Source organism: Mytilus galloprovincialis, chromosome 6 (genome assembly GCF_965363235.1).
Source record: "Mytilus galloprovincialis chromosome 6, xbMytGall1.hap1.1, whole genome shotgun sequence".
Lineage (NCBI taxonomy): Eukaryota > Metazoa > Mollusca > Bivalvia > Mytilida > Mytilidae > Mytilus > Mytilus galloprovincialis.
In genome coordinates, this window is record NC_134843.1 from 8587482 (window position 1) to 8610706 (window position 23225).

Below are 23225 nucleotides of genomic sequence, written 5' to 3' on the forward strand. Positions count from 1 at the left end.
CTTATGTTGTGCTTTTACACCATCGTCCCAGGTCAGGAGAGGTTTGGGGCCAACAAACATGGTCAACCTCTCCACATTCTGTAGTTTCCTGTCCCAAGTCAGTGGTTGTCCTATGTTGTGGCAAATCATATTTGATTTTCTTTAATTGTTAAATCAACCATTAGTTTTCTTGTTGGAATTAATTTACATTTTTTTAGCCTTTTATAGCTTGCAATGCCATATGTGTTTTACTTTTTGTTAAAGGCAGTACAGTGATGCCTAGTTATGATGACTTCAATGACATTGAGTCTCTGGTGGATTTCTATCTCATTGGCAATCACACATCAAGTTCTTAGTTTTATTTTAGGGTTTGAGTACATTTTTTATTTCCTGCATAGTGTTTTTTCTTTGTCTCAGATGGCATTTTCTGATGAACAACAATTTCCTGGTTTATGACTGTTTGTATACAGTTGTATGATGTGGAAATATTTCACCATAGTCAGCTGATTGTCTAGTTTTAACTAACGCTTTAGCTACCTGTGTAAGCTGTGTGGTCTTTCCAGAACCAGTTTCTCCAACTATGATCACAATACTGTTGTCTCTAATCACATTAAGTAACTGAAAATTAATGAAGTAAAATTTAAGAATATGAAACATTGTTATGGCAGAAAGTATCTATTAAGGTGGTACCCAACACCTTGACTAAAACAAATTTGGCTCGTTTATTTTTCATAAAATTTTGACAAAGTATTTACTTTGACCCTTTGACAAAAATATAAAATTTGAAAAAAATTGAACCAACCAATTTATCACAAAAATTTCATTGGTTATATAGCAGTTTGACTAACACTAGTTTTGATCATCAAGAAGCTTATTATTCCCTTAATAAACAGCTGCACCATGAGCGCATGATACGCCCGACGTCTTGTGTGGAAGTTTTATGCAATAATCATAAATAGTTTCTGAGAAAGTTTTAAGCAATTACCATTTATTGCTTTTGAGACACGGCGGGACATGTGAAACCCCCCAACCTCCACCCTGTTTTTTTTTACAAATATCACTAAAATAAAATTTTGAATCAAACCAAAAAGTATACAGATCTTAAGATTAATATAACAAAGAAGTGTGTACAGTTTCAAGCAATAATCATAAATTGTTTTTGCGATACGGCGCGACATGTAAAAAAGACCCTTCCTTTTTTTACAAAATACGCAATAACTCAAAAATGAAATTTTGAATCATCACCAAAAAGTAAACAGATCTTTAGATTAATATAACAAAGAAGTGTGTAAAGTTTTAAGCAATAATCATTAATCATTTTTGAGATACAGCGCGACATGTAAAAAACCCTCCCCCTTTTTTACAAAATACTCAATAACTCAAAAATGAAATTTTGAATCATCACCAAAAAGTATACAGATATTAAGATTAATATAACTAAGAAGTGTGTAAAGTTTCAAGCAATAATCAAGAATCGTTTTTGAGATACGGTGCGACATGTGAAAAAAAACACACCACTGTTTTAGTTACAAAGTGCCGTAACTCAAAAAGTTTAAATCTTATTTTCACCAAAAAGTATACAGATCATTTGACCATCATAAAAAACACCTATATTAAGTTTCATGAAATTTAAATAAGTCGTTCTCAAGTTACGGTGCGACATGTTTACGCCGGACAGACAGACAGACGGACAGACAGACGGACGGACACTGGACATTTGTATACCATAATACGTCCCGTCAAAATTTTGACGGGCGTAGAAAAACACAACGTAATTTAAACGTTTATCTGATTTTACAGAGTTATCTCCCTGTAGTGTTAGGTATCACCTTAAAAGAAAACTTGGGTATTATGCTGGGCTTTTGGAAGAAAGTATTTTTTACTAAAGAAATGATATTTACTTTCCTTTTTCTTTTACAAAATGTATAAACTAGATATTAATTTGTGTTCTAAACTTCAATATACTGTGGATTCATTTATTTTTTGTGGGTATCAATTTTCGTGGATTGAGGAAAACTTGCATTTTCGTGGATATTTGATTTCGTTGTTTTGCATATCACTACATACAAAGCCTATAGAAAATGTGTAATTTGTTGAACATTTGAATTCATTGTAACATGTATCAACAAAACCCACTAAAATTGGTATCCAAAGAAAAATAATGGATCCACGGTAGGTATTACTCATTGCTACTGGTAATTATATAATAATCAATGTTTATAAGAAAGAGCTGAATCAAGTTTTAAGTCATATTCGTGTTAAAAATCAAAATATATTCCAATGTGGAGAATAAGGATAATTAAACAACATCTTTGTTAAAATTTCTATCAACTACAAGAATGTTTTCGTTGACGTCTTTGTTAGATTAGGCACCTTTGTCACATTGGCAATCATTCCACAACTCCTTATTTTTATATACCGGTAGTTTCATCATATAAATTCTACCTAAATTATAAACATTTTTATTTGTATGCAAACCAGATGTACTGAACTTGTATTATAAACTACTATGAAGAATAAAAGGGAGATTGTTAGCCAAAAAAAATGAGAATGAAAATGGGGAATGTGTCAAAGCGACAACAACCCGACCATAGAGCAGAAACAGCCAAAGGCCACCAATGGGTCTTCAATGTAGTGAGAAACTCCCGCACCCGGAGTCATCCTTCTTTCTCACTTGGACACATAAGAGCATAACCAAGCATATTTGACAAAGAGAATTAAATTGATGGACTGGACAAAATCAGTTTCTCAGCCATCAGGCCATATGGTCACATAATAGTCACACTTCAAGATTGACCTTGACCTTGTATATATTATTGTATACCATATAGTATTACTGTGATACTAGTAAATCGTAATTCAATTAACATGTGTGAAGAAGTATTTTACTTATAAACAAATATCAATTTGTTCAATTTCCTTGAGTTTCAAAAGAACTGCAAACAGATGGTATAGATTATTTCCTATTGAAAAGGGAAAAAACAAACAATTAAAAATTCAGAACAATTAATTATTAGTTGTGAAGAAGAAATGTGTTCAAAGTTAAATGTTGTGATGTTTTTGTAGTAAATTAGCACATCTGTTCTCTTTCAAATAATGATAGTTTAGTTTAAACATATTTTATTGTTCCAAAAAGAGACAAATGGATTAGACACAAGTTTTTCAACTTAGTAACGTCTTCTCAAATAATGATGCAAATTCTGTTAAATATTTAAGCATTGCCAATAACCTATTTCAAAACATAAACTGAAAGGCAGACAATAAAGATATACATTGATGATATAACAATCTTCCTTAATTTTTATGTCACTTGTGTATATTAACAAAAGGCAACATCAATGTTTGAAGGTCTAAGAAGCTGAGTATAGGAATTCCTTCTAGTTCCTTCAACTTTGAAGGGCCACCAATATTTTTCAGAAAGAGTTAACCTTTATTTTACATACAAGGCATCAAAACGTCAAAGAGTATAAGACAGAACAAAATGTTCACGATTTGTTTCTTTGGCATATGTTTCTTTTAAAGGTATCTCCATTAGTTCGAAGGGCAACTACCGGTATATGTTCTATGTAATTATGGTCCTTTAATTAAAGGGGTGACTATCCCTTAAAGATATCACTCTTCAGGCTATGTCCTCAGGGAAATAACCTTTGAGAGTGCACAATTAAGGTTATTCTTCTTTTCTAAGGGACATAATTATTTGTAGTTATTTATAAAAGAGTAGCGCTTTTAGTAGTAAAGTTGGTTTAACATCATAAATAATTAAGTTTCTTGCACAAACGTTTTTGGCCAACAAAGTATAAATTAATGTTTTTTGGGTTTTTAATGGTTTTTAAAGTAGTCAAATCTATTCAGCATGTTGAAATATGTTTTTGAAAAGATTATGTTAAAATAATTCAGCTAGAACAAAGGTTAGTTAGAGGTGAATATTGTAACAATAAAACAGAATTGCCCAATTGGTTGACATACGAATGGTTCTTTGTAATATTCTAATTCTGTTTTCCTTTTTATTTTCTGTTTTTTTATTTGAGCACCTGTATTTTAATGAGGAAAAGGTAAAACCATGCCATGTTTTATTTTCTAAGTTGATGGTAGATGAATTTGGCTATTCTTTTTAGTTATCTTTTGACATTTTGCTCTTTTAAATATTTAGAGCAGACATATTTCATAACTGTATTCTATATTTAAGTATACTGTCATTGGTGACATTGTTTTAAGTGGTTTTTTTCTGATTTTACAGCATAAAAATTAAAATTGTTTGAAATTTCACATGTTTATTTTGTTTGCTTTTAAATATCTTTTTTGTTGTTCTGTTCTACTTGTTTTTGGGGTTGTTTTTTTTTTGTTTCTTAGCAATATCTACACATACAAGGACATTTCTACATATTTACTCTTATTTCTTCTGTTCTGATTGATGCCATTCTTACTTCAAACTTGTTGCTTATTGACATTCTCAAATTTTAGGATTTAACCTTTCAACCACAACAGAACAGTCAAAACATAAATTTGATTTAAAAAACTTTAATTATATTAGTAACATATTATCTACATTTGAAAACAAGTTATACAATGTGCATGTTAAATAAACAAAACAAAAACTCATGATTCACATGAATGAAAAAGTCAAACCTTTTGCAATGTCATTAAACATAAAACAAAATATCATAAGTTCATAATATCAAGTACACAACAAAGTAATTAGTGAAAATTTGAACTTATCTGAGTTCTGTTATAAATTTCAGCACCAACTATGCCACTTAAAATCCTCAATCATATTATAAATCCTAAATCTAAAATCACAATGATGAATTTTAACACAGTCCTATGGATTTCTCAACTATGCTCATAAAAACCAGAGCACTTACACAATATACAAGCACTTAAACAAAACAATGTCATTACTATTTCACACAATGTTCTTTATTTCTTGTCATTGTCACCACTCTGTGATAATCCTTTATCCATCATCTTTAGCATCTCATTCAGGTAACTGTTGACTGCTGTCAGTGATGCTACAATAGCAGGAGATCCAAAGCCATGTGTTATCAAACTGAAGTGTGTTAAATGTTTCTGTATTCCAGGCTCCAGAATAGGTTGAGGTCTTGTGTTACCTAATGGTGAACGATCTTGGTTAAGTAAATCCATAAACTCCTTCAGAATTTGTTTAGTAGCTAGTACCATGTTTTTCCTTGCAATGATCTCCTGAGGGTCGTTTCGATTATATTGACGAACATTGTACTCTGCAACTTGATGAGAAGGAAATTCTGTCTCACATAAGAATCCATAATCACGAGCTAACCGTACTGCTTCACCTTCCACAAGAGATGTCATGAGTGTAACATTAGCTGCCTTCCTTCTACCAGCTTGTAAAGATAGTCCTATTTGGTCAAGTTTGCATCTGAGGGTACGTCCTCCATCCTTTGACTTAGCTCTTCGTAGAACACCACCTAGTAATGAAGCATTCAAACATTCAGGGGGAGACAATCTTCTCTGAATTTCAGCCACAGTAACTTTGTATTTTGATGTAGAACTGAGAAGTGATAAACGTCCTGGTACAGCACAGAACACATCAGCTGGTGAAGCAATTCCAGCCACTAGAACATCTCTTCTATTGTCAACTGGACGAATTGATTTATGCAAGATACCTATATTAACATCATCACTACATCCATCATCACTTCCATCTTGGCAAACATCAATGGGCATGACTTCTTGGTTGTGTTGGTGCTGTATAAACTGAGTGGTTTGGTCAGGGTATCCCTGGTAGACAGGCATTATAGCAGCAGGTCTGTGTATCTCACCATGTTCCATCCTAGGAGCTTCTGCTGGTACGGCCAGTCCCTGCATGTGATGATGAAGTGGTTCTTCTTTGTATCGAAGGCCATTGTGTACTGGTGGAAACCCTGGATGGAAGCCACCGATTGGAGGATACACATCAGGATTGAAGCTTGGATGGAATTCTAGTCCTGGTTGATGTAAGTTGCTGGGTGGTGGAAAGTAAGGCAGAGAGAATTCTGATGCTCCAGCATGAAGATATCTGGGTGGTGGTACACCATTAGCTGCTATTGAGGTAACAAGCTGTTCTAATCCCTCATCAGAACGGTTCTGATTCTGACCCTGGTAGTCACCACCATTGTACATGTTTCCTTGCTCAGTATTCATCTTACAAACTGATAAAGGTGTTTTTTTTCAAAATCTCCAAATTTCACAATATTTCAAACAGAACAGTAAAAGTATATATCAATGTCAAAGTTCAACTTCCAAATGAATGCCAACAATATATGTTATTACTGTATATGTGATCACTGTAGTTGTAGACTTAATTGGTATGAAAACAAGATATGATCTGGTATGGGTCTAATGGGAGACTATATACTATGTCTGGGAGAGGATTTCTCACCTCTGTGTAAACAGAGGAAATCTCAATATCAAGTTTGAGGAATACTACAACTTTCTCATTGTGTGTCTGATAATTAGATTATTTAATTGTTGTGCAATTACAGGTTTGTAATTAACTAATTACACCTGTACTCAGATAAACAACAATGTGACAGGTAGGAAAGGATAATTACATTGTCAACATAATAAGATTGAATAATTGGATTGTATAAGGTGATAAAATGTTTTGAGACAAGAAAATATTAACTCAATTAAATGAAGAAAGAGTTTCTTTAACTAGAATATTAATTTCTTGGGATGTATTTGTTTGGATTAAAAAGTAAGTTATTTCTGACAACCTTGTGAGAATCTTAAACTCTGTATTTACCTTTAACATGTTTAATAAGTTTATCTTATTTATTCAATAAATTTTATTTTTTATTTATTTAATACATATTACTAGTCTTTTATTTAATTTATATTATATTCTATCCTTTTTTTACAGATATTTTATATGAAAAATGTCAATATACAATAAACACTTAATTTGCATGATTTATTTTAACTGGATTATGTTATCTATTTATCTAAAATCCCATTTACATTACATTTCTTAAAAATTGTCCATTAAAAAAGTAAAATTGAAAGTGATAATTAAAATGTAAAAAAATATACATGAAAGGCAAAGTGATTTCTTTCAAAAATCATTTTACTAGCTTAATGGTTATAATAAGTATGTTATCACTTTCTTGCTTTTATAAATTTGAAGAAAGAGAGTTTATTTATTTTCTTCTTTTCAATAGAAGATTTGAAATTAATGCTACCAACAACAAAAAATACATATGCAGGCTAAATCACCATCAATACCATTGTGATATTTTTTATTTTGTTTTTAAGCCTTTTTGGAATAAAATGTAAATAAAAACTTTATAAGAAGTACAAAATTATTAATTTAAAAACAGACAAATATAACTTACTAATTTGACCAGATGTGTAAAACCTAAGTTTTTATTACATTTATCTAACTTAAGAGACCATTTATCCTTTTAATAACTTTATTAATTAATCCATAAGAAAAAGGATTTACAATGATAACCAAATTATTCTTTGCCCAAATACATTGTACCTAACTATGAACTTCATCTGACTAACAATAAATTAAGAGATGCCTACAATAGCCTAATCCCACTGATGACAGAGAATACTATAAACATATGAAGCTCTGGTCTTAAGGTATGTCTACCTCTTAAGGCTTTTCAAGAATCTTTCAGTTGAAAAATTGAAATAATCATACTGAAGATTTGAGGCAATTTTAAGATATTTATATAGATAGTGTATTTACTGCTAAAAAAAATATTCACAGGCTTTTTGGATAAAAAATTAGTATGTCAGGAAGGGCACTGCTTGCAGAATTTTGTAAAAGATGTATAGAATTTTGTAAAAGATGTATAGAATTTTGTAAAAAATAGAATTTTGTAAAAGATATAGAATTTTGTGAAAGATACAGATATAAATAATTGATACCAGTAGAAGCAAAGCATAAAATTTCATTGGGTATCAAATTTTGAAAATTTTGACAGCAGGTAAATAATTCAGTATATTTTTGAGGAAATAGAACAATCCTTGTTTTCAAAATTCCAATAGGGAATCCCTATTGAAATAGATCAAGTTTTGTTAAATTCAGAATTGACTATACATTTTTCATGTATTTTGACAGCCATTCAAAAGTGGTGGCCAACAGATAATATTTGACAAAAAAAAAGCAATCTGATATTCTACCTACATCTACATTTTTATTCAAAAAAAGATGTTGCTTAAAATTTGAGATAAACAAAAACTTTTTTTTTCTCTCTCTCCCATTTTCACAAAAATCAATTTTTTTCTCAAGGACTTTAATTGTAGTTTGAACTATACATATTTAAATTTTTTTTAAATGTAAAAAAAAAATATGTCTGACATACCTCATTTCTTACGGCAAATATTGGAAGATACTGTCGTTGTTCCATTAACGATTTCTTCTTTGAGAAATCACTGATAGCTTCACTATCTTTCATGATATCAGCAAACTTCTGATCTTTTTTATAATCATAATCACCAGATTCTGTAACTTCTTCCTATTGATAAAATCATAATAAAAAAATTTTCAAACTTTTGATCTTTTTCATTATCAAAATCACCAGATTCTGTAACCTCTTCCTATTGATAAAATCATAATAAAACATTTTTCAAACTTTTGATCTTTTTCATTATCAAAATCACCAGATTCAGTAACTTTTTCCTATTGATATAATCATAATAAAACATTTTTCAATTACAACATGATTGGCAATACTAAGAAAAACATTCTTTGGTACTATTTGGAAGTATCTTAGCGCAGTGGAATACAATGAAATATTTCATTTATTTCTTTATTCTTATTCATAAAAGTATTTCACTTGTTTTAAATTATTTTCTTTTAACAGCAATATGCTTTTTCAAAATAATGTCACATAATGATTATAAGTTATTGTTGTCCGATTACGAAAAGATATAACAATTTTTTTTAAAGTCCTTGGTGTTGAAATTTCTTAATGAAGATATATGAGTTGACAAAACAATAAAAGTACACAGATGCCTCACTCGCAGTTTCATTTTCTTTGTTCAGTGGACCGTAAAATTGGAGTAAAATCTCTAATTTGGCATTAAAATCAGAAATATCATATCATAGGGAACATGTGTACTAAGTTTCAAGTTGATTGGCTTCAACTTTATTGATCAAACACTTTAACCTGAAGAGGGACAGACGGACGAACAGACAGACAAATGAATGAAGGAGGCGCAGACCAGATAATATAATGCCCATAAATGGGGCATAATAATGGGGCACAAAAACAATTTCCTTGTTTCTATTATCCTTATTGTCCTCCTTTTTGACCCCAATTATCTCCCCTTATTTCCACTTACCTTATCGTCCACCTTTTTGACCCCCATTATCTCCCCTTATTTCCACTTCCCTTATCATCCTCCCTTTTGACCCCCATGATCTCCCCTACCTTAGTACCAGCTAACTCCCAATGTTTCCCCTTACCTTATCGTCCTCCTTTTTGACTCCCATGATCACCCCTTATTTCCCCTTACCTTATCGTCCTCCTTTTTGACCCCCATGATCACCCCTTATTTCCCCTTACCTTATCGTCCTCCTTTTTGACCCCCATGATCTCCCCTATCTTGGTACCAGCTAACTCCCAATGTTTCTGTTGAGCTTTCTTCCTTTCTTTTTGTTCTCTATGGGTTCTGACTACAGCACAGCCTTTCTTTGAGACAATGGCCATATCTGATGTAGGGTCCTACAGAAAAGTATTTTTTATTTTATCTCCAAACATCGATCAATTAATTCACAAACATATAAGGTCAGAAATGATTTACATGGTTAAGGTATATGTATCAGTAATTATTATCACAAAAAATCTTACATTAAAAATAAGGTAAACAATCCTGATATACATAGTTCACCAAGCTAAAAAAAATCATAAAGTTTCCACATTTCCCAGTGTCTTGTCTACTTTTGCTGTTTATTGCAGACTCAACAAAAATGAGGAAAAAAATCAATAAAAATATTCCTCTTGATACTATCTTTGATTGTTTGAAGCTGCTGTCCATATTTGGAAAAAATCAAAGTTAGTTGATGAATCTAATTAATGTTTTAAAAACTTGAACTGCAGACTGTATGTAATGATAACTGGAAGAAAAACTAAGTCCATTTATAAGTAAAATACAGATTAACAGGTACAAAATTAAAAAAAAAAAATCCTTCTAGATACTAGCTTTTGATCATAAACAAGCTTCTGTCCAAGTTTGGTACACATCCAGGATAGTACAAAATTTACATTTGGATACTATCTTAGGACCATAAACAAGCTTCTGTCTAAGTTTGGTGGATATTCAGGATAGTTTATGAAAGTTATTATAATTTCAAAACTTTAACCACAGAGTGAATATTAGTGGACGACGCCGACAACGCCGCCGCCGCCGCCAGAATGTTGGATCGCTATGTCTCGCTTTTTTAGACTAAAGTCGATGGCTTGACAAAATGTAGTTCCTTCTAGTATTTAGTCCAGTGATTTATGATAATAGGTATAAGTTTTGGTCTAGCTGTTACCTTACAATAGTTTTTACTGGAATTTTTGCTAAAATTTTATTGATCATTTTGGTTCAGTGATCAGCCACTAATTAATCATCAAGTAAGCCAGATCTTCTCAACATATACTTTGAATCAGTGTAAGTCAGGATAATTTAGTGTACTTTTCTTTTTTTTTTTAAATGTGTTCAAATGTACAGAAAAGGATTTTAACTTAATCAGAGAAACAAACCCATGCTGTTGAAATTATACTCTGATTTTGAGATAGATTCATTTTGCTTACCGTCCAGTGGCAAATTTTTAATGTATATTCTGGATGCTGTTCTTCCATTGCATGAAGTGCTGCAATTACAACATTTTCTTATTCTTCTTTGATGAGATTGTTTAAATCATTTATGAGTACCCAATACTTTGTGTGTTCGTAGGTGCTGGTAATGTCTATTTACAATAAATATAATAAAGTCAAAAATACAGTACATGCTGTATAGCTGATGCAAGATATAATATTCCATCATTTAAGCAGAGGCTTGAAAGTTTCCATAGTGGTGCTTTTCACTGTTGAGTCCATTCTATTTTCTATGTTCTGTTATATTTTAGACTGTTACTTTATACAATAATTTCTAACCTTTACTGGAACAACAGGTTCTGGTTGCTTAGTAAATACAATTCTACCATCCAGAAACGGTGGAACTAGATTGTGTACCAGTAAATGAACCCTGGCTTCATTTTCTTCTTCAAAGTCCTCATCATAATCTGTTTTAGTAACTACACCTGACCGCAGCATTCTGTTAGTCTCCCACATTTCATTATCCTAAAAGTATAGATCTGTTGTTGTATGAGTACTGTCAACAACAACAAAACATTACATAGTAAAAGAGTGGGCTGAGTTTCTGATGTGGTCTAAAAGATTCGAAAGTCTAAATGATGTTGAGTTCTATACTGTAGGGTAAACATTTTTTTTAAATTGTTCAAAATCTCTGTGCTTTTTAACAAACTGTAGAAGTAGTTTATTTATTCATGTTTCAACTGCATTAATTTTATGTGTCATCATGGGTTCTAAGGAATGTTCCTGATTTAAGCATGTAGGGGGATGGTAAGCCCAACAACCCATAGCATAAAACTTTCATTTTACCATTTCTTACAGTTCGTAAAAAAATCTAAAGAAAATGCAGTAGCACCCTCATATGCCATTAAAGCTGGAAGAGCAATAAAGCTATTTGTTTTAAGCTATGCTTTAACTCAAATTCAAACAAAATTTACTTTGTGTATCTGCCTTTGCTTTGCTGACATTCTGTTCTTCTTCTTTTTCTTCATTTCTTCTTCTTTCCTCTTTGTATATTCATCTGATGTTCCAGAGAATGGATTGTGTTCATCATCATATCCCTCATCTAAACCATACCACTCACGATCTAAACGTTTTTGTTCATCTTCCCATTCCAGACGATCCTCTTCAGATTTAAATGGCTCATGTTTACCTATAATATTTATATATCACAATAAACACAATGCATAAAATAAATTATCCTACTTTTTGAAAATCCTAAAAATACACAACTTAAGAATCTTAGTGTTAGAAAATGCTAAACCATCAGACTAATTTATTTTTTTTAAATCTAAATAGAAAATCAAAAGAAAAATAAGGGTCTTCCCCTTTATTAACAAGAAAATAATGAAATACATAGCAATAATCATTGGTAGTTTTATCTACAGAAAATAATTTCTATTTAAAATCTTAAATTCTGCATATCTGAACGATTAAGAAATCTTGATCAATTATCAAGTTAGATTAAAGTTTATTAATATTTGACAATGAACAGCAACATTGGTGTTGATGTTGGAAGTTTTTCAAAAGAATTTTTCAATTTTACATCCCAGTATAAAAATGAGTAAACAAAAACTTCATAAGAAATAAATTTGCTACCTAGGTGTTATCACTGGTGAAAAATCTGTACACCCTTGATTACACCAAAATAACTAAAAGTATATGTCAGGAAGAAAATTTTTCATAAGGTTTAATTATACATGTACCATTTTCATCTGTATCCCTTGGAGTATATTGTATCTTCTTCTTATCACTGGCCCATGTGTTATATTTATAGGTAGGTGTTGGCAAGGGCGTCTCGTCTGATCTTTTCTTGTCTCTCCTGAAACTTAAAATCAAGTTACTGTTGTAGGTTTTGATAGATGTGTGGTATAAATTATTGAGACAGCAAACCAACAACACAATTAAACAGAGAAGACATTCTTAGTACTGGAGATACATTTACATAGATTTTGAGAGAACTGTCCGTAATATAAATATTGACAAATCTTTAAGTTTTAACCCAATAAGTAACTTGTGATACAGTTAAAAAGATAAATTAAATTTTAAAGTATGTCTATGAAAAAAGTAAACTTGATTGCATTTTCAATTTGAAATGAAAAAAGAATTGCAATATAATATTTCATAGCATATTATTTCTAATGAAAGAAATAAAAAATATTTTGCACTAAAATAATTTAGTGAAATAAATGGATACTACCAATATACTATATATACAGGTAGTAGTTTCTTTGTTGATTAGCAACTTATCAATAGATAAGAAATCATCAAACAATGATGAATAGCGATCAGAACGTTTTGCTTCATTAAGACAGATAGTCATATATTGAATGTTATAAATATATTTACCAAAACTTTTGAATTCCTGCACTTTCCAGTAAATTTCTTTTGTCACAATACTCATGTACATCACAGTAAGAATTGATTGTTCAATTACATCAATTATGACAATTGACCTCTGGTCATCTTGTATAATTTATTCATATAAAACCAAAAGAGATTGGGGTATTAATCTTACCTTCTATCCGATTTCCAATCCCTGGATGATCTGTAACTCCTCTCACTGTCATCATCACGTCTGGACGGTGATGGCGTGGGGACATCCCAGGTAGATCTCTTTAGGGGCGTAATATCCTCATCATCTTCCCAATTAGATCTGGATGGGGTGTCTTCATAATAAGAATGAATCATTATGAAATATATTTCACAAATTACTAAAAAAATATAATATTAAAATAGGAGATTTTTTATACAATGCAGGGTTCTCCTACAAACTCCATAGCATCACACTTAAGCAGTATAGAATCACATTATCATGATACTAAAAGAACCTTCAGAGAATGCTGCAATATAAATATTTTCTACTCGCTGACAACCTTAATGTAACTTAAGATAAAAAAAACATAACAAAATAACAAAAAAACTACTCATTTCTATTTTCATATTTTTCCTTTATGGATTTTTTATTTATATTTTGATTTCAACTCCAGTCTGCACAGTTAGCCACTAGTTTGATGCCCCAGACTAGTAAAATTTCTTTTGGACTAGTGAGTTTTTTGCAAAACATTGTTTGGACAAATAAGAAAAATGTCTTAATATTGGTCTTCAGACTAGTAGTTGAAAAAGGTTTTGGTGCAGACTGCAACTCCAAATCTTAATTATGCTGTTCTTGTTTTCCTATAGTCAACTATATTACTGTCAGCAGTTAGTATTTTTGATGTAAAACAATTTTCAACTTAGTTTGAAGAAACTTTAAATGATTATTTTCATTAAGCATGTTAAGAAATAAAGCAGAATTGTCAATGCTTGTATTCAAAGGTTATATCAATTCAAGCAAACCAGGGATGTTGTTTTACTTCTGCCAATGTAGCATGAATCAATCAATTTTCAATGAAATATAGAATGATATAAATGAGCAAGTGGGCACTTCACTCTAAAGTCTCAAATATCTTCTTGTCAAGATTCAATTAGATAACTTATTTCTCCCTATGTAGTGTGAGTTTGTAATTATATTTTTAAAAGTAGTCATAAAGACGTCCCATTACTTAGACCTACTAACCATGGAGGTTTTTATTAAAAAGTCTATTGACAATACCTTTGACATGAATATTTGGTGTAGCTGGACTGTCTTTAAATCTAGGTGTTTCCGACCATTCTCTGTGACTACTCCCTCTACGACTACTCCTTTCAGAACTATGTCTTCTTTCAGAATCTCTCCGATCTCTTTTGTCATAATCTCTATCCCTTCTGTCTAAAATATTCAATTTTCTAAATTATACATTCTGAAATGCTGAGTTAATTCTCTTGTGATAACCTTTATAATTTTTTTTTTTTTGCTTAGTCATCTATGCTGAGTCTTTGTAGGCAGACAATCGTTTATTGAGTGTCTAAATGGTTAACTTGTCCACCTGTCAACTGTTTAACAAAATGTGATTTGGACCTCATCATGCTCATCACACCGTTCTTTTAAAAGAAAATTTGCAAGGAACTTTATCAAGTTTATATCTGAAGACTCCAGTACGAGTTGACCCAGAAACTTGTCTGTCTATAAAACTGAGCTTAAGGTGGTACCTTACACTACCATGACTACAGGGATATAAATCTGTAAAAAACAGTTAAACGTTTTAATCACGTTGTATTGTTAAGGAAATATTATGCCTCTCGATGATCAACATAAGTGTTTGTCACACTGCTATATAACCAATGAAATTTTTCTGATAAAGTGGTTGGTTCAATTTTTTGGAAATTTTGAAATTTTTATTAAAAGGTTAAAGTTAACATTTTTTCAAAATTTTATGAAAATTATAAACGAGCCAAATTAAAATTAGTCAAGGTGTTGGGTACCACCTTAATGGAGAGTTTCTATAATCAGTTTAAACAGAGGATTTTTAAAGTTTACTGCAGATGATGAGAAGCACCAAATGGGCCATGTTTACAATCATAAATATATGATAATACAAACGTCTATTTTCATCTCTGTCTCTGTTTTTTCTTCTATCTTTGTCTTTTCTATTTTTCTCCTTTTTCTCTCTTTCTTTAGATGACATGTAAACTCCTCTCTCTTTTTCTTTGTGCCTTTTATGCTGTCTTTCTTTAGCTTCTTTGCTAACACCTCCAGGATGAGAAGGTGTTTCTATTCTTGGTGGTCTATAATTTCTATAAAAAAACATGCATAAAAAACATTTACTTTTACAAATGTACTTTCATTATTTCATAACAGTATTTTCAATCCAGGGAAATTCAGAAATTATTACCTGCATTCATTATTACCATTTTTGAAAAATGTGAATGAAGAAATTAATTATGTATAAACATGATAAAATAAGTTTTTAATATATGAATTAATTCATAAACTACAGGCAACTACATACCAAAACTTAGGCAATATAGGAAAGGTGTACTGACATAAGTAGTCTCTAAACACATTAGCTCCATGGAGCTTTCGTTAGTAGAAGCCATATTAACTATGTGTATCAGTGAGAAAAATGTAAAAGCATAAAAATATAGTATATACCAATACACATAATTAACAGCGCCTGGTGATGTTTGATAGCCTGACCGGTTTCGGTCCATAAAGGACCTTCATCAGAGGCAGAATGGTGGATTAATGTTTGCACCCTATTTATATAGATATGGTAACCGGCGGTTGAGTTAACCAGCGGTTGAGTTAACCGGCGGTTGTGTTAACCGGCGGTTGAGTTGATTGGCGGTTGAGTTGACCGGCGGTTGAGTTAACCGGTGGTTGAGTTAACCGGCGGTTGAGTTTACCGGCGGTTGAGTTAACCGGTGAAAAATCCCAGTGGGATTTTCCATGGTTACAATTATCTATATTTAGCTAATGTTCATGTTACAGTAAACTTTTTGACATGTTACGGTAAACATTTTTACACTATATGGTAAACATGTGACCTGATGATATAACCATATTTGGGCTTTAGTATTGGATAAAGGGTGTTTCAATAATTTAAGAAGTACATAGTAATCATTTAGTCTTGATCTTTGGCTTATGATCCACCTAAATATCAAGTCTTGGAATAGTATTTCATGGTAGTTATGTGATCTTAATATTTGGCTTATGATACACCTAAATATCAAGTCTTGAAATAGTACTTCCTAGTAGTCATGCAGTCTTGACCTCAGGCTTATGATACACCTGTATATCAAGTCTTGAAATAGTAATTCATGGTAGTCATGCAGTCTTGATCTTTTGCTTATGATACACCTAAATATCAAGTCTAATAATAGTATTTCATGGTAGTCATGCAGTCTTGACGTTTTAGCTTGTGATACACCAAAACATCAAGTCAAAACTATTACCCCCCCCCCTTAACCAAACAAAATTTGGTTTAGGGGGGGGGGGGGTTCTTATTGAGAATGCTTCATTTAAGCCTTTAGTACTCCTTTCAAGATCAAAGGTAGATGAATATTAATCCTCAGTGTTAAAAAGTTTTCAACACCTTAAGTTTGTAATGTAGGTATTACATATATACATCAATTTCAGGTAATCGCTAGGCTTACGCTTAGAGCTCCTATGCCAGTGAAAAATCAATAGGCAATATAGGAAAGGTGTACTGACATAAGTAGTCTCTAAACACATTAGCTCCATGGAGCTTTCGTTAGTAGAAGCCATATTAACTATGTGTATCAGTGAGAAAAATGTAAAAGCATAAAAATATAGTATATACCAATACACATAATTAACAGCGCCTGGTGATGTTTGATAGCCTGACCGGTTTCGGTCCATAAAGGACCTTCATCAGAGGCAGAATGGTGGATTAATGTTTGCACCCTATTTATATAGATATGGTAACCGGCGGTTGAGTTAACCAGCGGTTGAGTTAACCGGCGGTTGTGTTAACCGGCGGTTGAGTTGATTGGCGGTTGAGTTGACCGGCGGTTGAGTTAACCGGTGGTTGAGTTAACCGGCGGTTGAGTTTACCGGCGGTTGAGTTAACCGGTGAAAAATCCCAGTGGGATTTTCCATGGTTACAATTATCTATATTTAGCTAATGTTCATGTTACAGTAAACTTTTTGACATGTTACGGTAAACATTTTTACACTATATGGTAAACATGTGACCTGATGATATAACCATATTTGGGCTTTAGTATTGGATAAAGGGTGTTTCAATAATTTAAGAAGTACATAGTAATCATTTAGTCTTGATCTTTGGCTTATGATCCACCTAAATATCAAGTCTTGGAATAGTATTTCATGGTAGTTATGTGATCTTAATATTTGGCTTATGATACACCTAAATATCAAGTCTTGAAATAGTACTTCCTAGTAGTCATGCAGTCTTGACCTCAGGCTTATGATACACCTGTATATCAAGTCTTGAAATAGTAATTCATGGTAGTCATGCAGTCTTGATCTTTTGCTTATGATACACCTAAATATCAAGTCTAATAATAGTATTTCATGGTAGTCATGCAGTCTTGACGTTTTAGCTTGTGATACACCAAAACATCAAGTCAAAACTATTACCCCCCCCCCCTTAACCAAACAAAATTTGGTTTAGGGGGGGGGGGGGTTCTTATTGAGAATGCTTCATTTAAGCCTTTAGTACTCCTTTCAAGATCAAAGGTAGATGAATATTAATCCTCAGTGTTAAAAAGTTTTCAACACCTTAAGTTTGTAATGTAGGTATTACATATATACATCAATTTCAGGTAATCGCTAGGCTTACGCTTAGAGCTCCTATGCCAGTGAAAAATCAATAGGCAATATAGGAAAGGTGTACTGACATAAGTAGTCTCTAAACACATTAGCTCCATGGAGCTTTCGTTAGTAGAAGCCATATTAACTATGTGTATCAGTGAGAAAAATGTAAAAGCATAAAAATATAGTATATACCAATACACATAATTAACAGCGCCTGGTGATGTTTGATAGCCTGACCGGTTTCGGTCCATAAAGGACCTTCATCAGAGGCAGAATGGTGGATTAATGTTTGCACCCTATTTATATAGATATGGTAACCGGCGGTTGAGTTAACCAGCGGTTGAGTTAACCGGCGGTTGTGTTAACCGGCGGTTGAGTTGATTGGCGGTTGAGTTGACCGGCGGTTGAGTTAACCGGTGGTTGAGTTAACCGGCGGTTGAGTTTACCGGCGGTTGAGTTAACCGGTGAAAAATCCCAGTGGGATTTTCCATGGTTACAATTATCTATATTTAGCTAATGTTCATGTTACAGTAAACTTTTTGACATGTTACGGTAAACATTTTTACACTATATGGTAAACATGTGACCTGATGATATAACCATATTTGGGCTTTAGTATTGGATAAAGGGTGTTTCAATAATTTAAGAAGTACATAGTAATCATTTAGTCTTGATCTTTGGCTTATGATCCACCTAAATATCAAGTCTTGGAATAGTATTTCATGGTAGTTATGTGATCTTAATATTTGGCTTATGATACACCTAAATATCAAGTCTTGAAATAGTACTTCCTAGTAGTCATGCAGTCTTGACCTCAGGCTTATGATACACCTGTATATCAAGTCTTGAAATAGTAATTCATGGTAGTCATGCAGTCTTGATCTTTTGCTTATGATACACCTAAATATCAAGTCTAATAATAGTATTTCATGGTAGTCATGCAGTCTTGACGTTTTAGCTTGTGATACACCAAAACATCAAGTCAAAACTATTACCCCCCCCCCCTTAACCAAACAAAATTTGGTTTAGGGGGGGGGGGGGTTCTTATTGAGAATGCTTCATTTAAGCCTTTAGTACTCCTTTCAAGATCAAAGGTAGATGAATATTAATCCTCAGTGTTAAAAAGTTTTCAACACCTTAAGTTTGTAATGTAGGTATTACATATATACATCAATTTCAGGTAATCGCTAGGCTTACGCTTAGAGCTCCTATGCCAGTGAAAAATCAATAGGCAATACTAAAGCCCAAATATGGTTATATCATCAGGTCACATGTTTACCATATAGTGTAAAAATGTTTACCGTAACATGTCAAAAAGTTTACTGTAACATGAACATTAGCTAAATATAGATAATTGTAACCATGGAAAATCCCACTGGGATTTTTCACCGGTTAACTCAACCGCCGGTAAACTCAACCGCCGGTTAACTCAACCACCGGTTAACTCAACCGCCGGTCAACTCAACCGCCAATCAACTCAACCGCCGGTTAACACAACCGCCGGTTAACTCAACCGCTGGTTAACTCAACCGCCGGTTACCATATCTATATAAATAGGGTGCAAACATTAATCCACCATTCTGCCTCTGATGAAGGTCCTTTATGGACCGAAACCGGTCAGGCTATCAAACATCACCAGGCGCTGTTAATTATGTGTATTGGTATATACTATATTTTTATGCTTTTACATACCAAAACTTACTTGTCCGAATCAAATTGTAACTTGTCCAAAAAAAATCTTAATAATAACCTTTTTTGTATTTTAAGTTAATTCAATGAACAAAATAAAGTAAAACAATAGAACAGAATTTGACTTATTTCTTTTGAAATACTTTTCAAAAATATGAGTCAAGAACAACTGAATCTAGTCATGTCACAGGACTTAGGTTCTAGTTTTTATCAATGCCAAAGTCTGACCAGACTTTGCACATGAGGCACCATCTGATAGGCCTGTCAATATATACACTCATTTGATTTGTATCCTGTTTTTTTATGTTGAAAAAAGTTAATTCAAATTTATGCAATCAATAAACTAGAGGATCTTACGAGCCTGTGTCGCTCACCTTGATCTATGTGCATATTAAACAAAGAACACAGATGGATTCATGACAAAATTGTGTTTTGGTGATCATGATGTGTTTGAAGTTCTTACTTTACTGAACGTTCTTGCTACTAACAATTATCTTTATCTTTTTCTTGCTACTAACAATTATCTTTATCTATAATGAACTTTGCCCATTAGTAACAGACAATGACAGAGGAAATTATTTTGTAAAAATTTACAAAAATTTACCAAATTAATGAAAAATTGGTAAAAATTTACTATAAAGGGCAGTAACTCCTTAAGGGGTCAACTGACCATTTTGGTCATGTTGACTTATTTGTAGTTCTTACTTTGCTGAACATTATTGCTGTTTACAGTTTATCTCTATCAATAATAGTATTCAAGATAATAACCAAAAACGGCAAAATTTCTTTGAAAATTACCAATTGGGGGGCAGCAACCCAAACAACCAGTTGTCCAATTCATCTGAGAATTTCAGGGCAGATAGATATTGACTTAATAAACAATTTAACCCTGTCAGATTTGCTCTAAATGCTTTTGTTTCAGAGTTATAAGCCAAAATCTACATTTTACCCCTATGTTCTATTTTTAGCCATGGCGGCCATCTTGGTTGGTTGGCTAGGTCACCGCACAAATTTTTAAAACTAAATACCCCAATGATGATTGTGGCCAAGTTTGGTTAAATTTGGCCCTGTAGTTTCAGAGGAGAAGATTTTTGTAAAAGATACAAAAATTTATGAAAAATTGGTAAAAAAATGACTATAAAGGGCAATAACTCCTTAAGGGGTCAACTGACCATTTTGGTCATGTTGACTTATTTGTAGATCGTACTTTGCTGAACATTAATGCTGTTTACAGTTTATCTCTATCTATAATAGTATTCAAGATAATAACCAAAAACGGCAAAATTTCTTTGAAAATTACCAATTGGGGGGCAGCAACCCAACAACCGGTTGTCTGATTCATCTGAAAATTTCAGAGCAGATAGATCTTCACTTGATTAACAATTTAACCCCCATGTCAGATTTGCTCTAAATGCTTTGGTTTCAGAGTTATAAGCCAAAATCTATATTTTACCCCTATGTTCTATTTTTAGACATGGCGGCCATCTTGGTTGGTTGCCCGGTCACGGGACACAATTTTTAAACTAGATACCCCAATGATGATTGTGGCCAAGTTTGGTTAAATTTGCCCAGTAGTTTCAGAGGAGAAGATTTTTGTAAAAGTTAACGACGACGGACGACGACGACTACGGACGACGAACGCCAAGTGATGAGAAAAGCTCACTTGGCCCTTTGTGCCAGGTGAGCTAAAAAAAAAGATAAGGTATGATTGCTAATCAGACAACTCTCTGCAAGAGACCAAATGACACAGAAATTAACAACTGTAGGTCACCAAGTATTGTTTTTTCTACATATGGTCAAATATGATTTTGTAAATCTTATGGTCAATAAATTCATTTCTACTTTTAAAATAATTTTGTTAAAAAAATTACTGGTATGGTAATTATTATAATGCAACAGAAAATTGTAGGGAAACAAGGTCTTGGTCCCGAACTGTCTATTAATCATGTCTCATACAGTGCCAAACTGTCTATTAAAATTGGGGCTGAATGTCTTAATTCCAAGCTGGTGACGAACTGTCTTGTAAAGTTACCTCATCTACAAAGCGCATACTGATTTGGTCCATTGGATCAGAATAGTATGCCTTTTACCTGTCAAATAGTACCTGACAAAGAACCAGTTTTTATTGTCGATTGCAAGTAAACATGTCAAATTAATACATGTACCGGTACTTGTTTTTATCTTCTTTTTTTTTGTTTTTTGTTTACAACTACTTTGTTCATCAAAGTTTGATTAAATTGATTTTTTCTGCAAAATAATTTTACTTGTCGACAAGGTTGATATAGCTTTAACTTGACCGACCTTTTTTTACTCTGGTAACAGACAATAGGGCAAGCGTTATTGTCAAGACCTGAACTATAAATAACAATCATGACAATTTGTATTTTTTTAAATATGTGAGTGCTAGCTATATAGATAGTTTATTCTTACAAATTCATAAATTCTTCAGACTTTATTTCACGTCTTGGTTATCAATATTTGGGCAAAGAATTTAGGGTTAATATACACAACCAGAATAACTAAAGGAAAACTTTGAAAACTATCAGAAAAGTGTGCATTTCCCTGCCTTTAAAAAATACAATTTCAAACTATCAAAATAATAAAGAATAGATAACTTGTTTTATGCATATATAAGCATGTTTTAAATATGATGATACAGGATAAATATAAAAGTCGTAAAGAAATCTTGCTAAAGGATTAGCTGATGGTGACTGAGTGACCCTGTCTCCTTTATGAGATTACCCTGCCTTATACTATCATCCTCTATTATCTTATTCGATTTTGATGTGTGTAAATTAAACCCACCTTTCTTTACGACTTTTATGCTTTGACAATTTATTATCTTCTTCATCACTACTTGAGTCACTACTATCACTTTCATCTTTGCTGTCTGTATATGATGTCACCTTTGATCTTTTTGTTGTATTTTCACTTTTGATATCTAATTTCCTTTTTTCTGCTGCCAATTTATCAAGTCCCAATAGCGATACCTTGGGAAGTGATGGTTTCTTGAATTGAAAGTCTCCATGTTCTGATTTCTTTTTCATTATAACAAGTCCACCCTTTTCTTTGCCCGATGAACCCTCCAATCTGTGTAATTCAGGATCGTCATCTGGATCTACGAAACTTGTCATTGTGAAATTAATTTTTTTTACACCTGCACTGTAGAAGTAAGAGGCATGATTTACAATTACTTGTACAAATCAAACATCATCAGATCATGTGGTTTTGCTAAATATTTTAGATGTTTTATGACTTGACACGTGTTTATCCTTATTACACTGGGGAAGTATTAATTGGAAATATATCTCATAGGCATATTTAGCAGGTTTTATCTAACAACACCAACTTTGAAACATAAATAGTAAATCATGCAAAAAACGTTTTGAAACTTTAACCGGAAACACTCTCCAATTTAAGAAACCACGAAAATGATAAGGTGCGATCGAAAAAATTTCTGTAAATATCATAAATATTCAATGTTTATTATTTTTTTCCTTTATCGTAGAATTATTGAGAGTATTCATATCAGAATATTTTAAAGCATATACCTACATAGTCTTTCAATATCTTAATAA

General features: G+C 32.3%; 1 protein-coding gene and 1 pseudogene across 2 annotated transcripts in view; both read right to left on the reverse strand.

Moving 5' to 3' along the window:
• LOC143078855 (pre-mRNA-splicing factor ATP-dependent RNA helicase PRP16-like) overlaps nucleotides 1-23066 on the reverse strand; it is a 107873-nt gene extending 84807 nt beyond the window's left edge. The window contains exons 1-10 of one of the 2 annotated variants that reach the window (XM_076253862.1): nucleotides 22453-23066; nucleotides 15256-15449; nucleotides 14389-14544; nucleotides 13312-13462; nucleotides 12500-12615; nucleotides 11732-11946; nucleotides 11097-11282; nucleotides 9522-9680; nucleotides 8316-8468; nucleotides 517-597 (exon numbers count right to left, since the gene is read on the reverse strand). In XM_076253862.1, coding sequence (XP_076109977.1) covers nucleotides 517-597; nucleotides 8316-8468; nucleotides 9522-9680; nucleotides 11097-11282; nucleotides 11732-11946; nucleotides 12500-12615; nucleotides 13312-13462; nucleotides 14389-14544; nucleotides 15256-15449; nucleotides 22453-22781 — 1740 coding nt within the window. In that variant the 5' untranslated portion in view covers nucleotides 22782-23066. Of the gene's footprint in view, nucleotides 1-516; nucleotides 598-8315; nucleotides 8469-9521; nucleotides 9681-11096; nucleotides 11283-11731; nucleotides 11947-12499; nucleotides 12622-13311; nucleotides 13463-14388; nucleotides 14545-15255; nucleotides 15450-22452 lie in introns of both variants that reach the window. The other variant, XM_076253861.1, reaches the window with a different exon arrangement.
• On the reverse strand, nucleotides 4482-6321 carry LOC143078861 (transcription factor AP-2-alpha pseudogene; annotated as a pseudogene).
• Nucleotides 23067-23225: the final 159 nt, after the last annotated feature.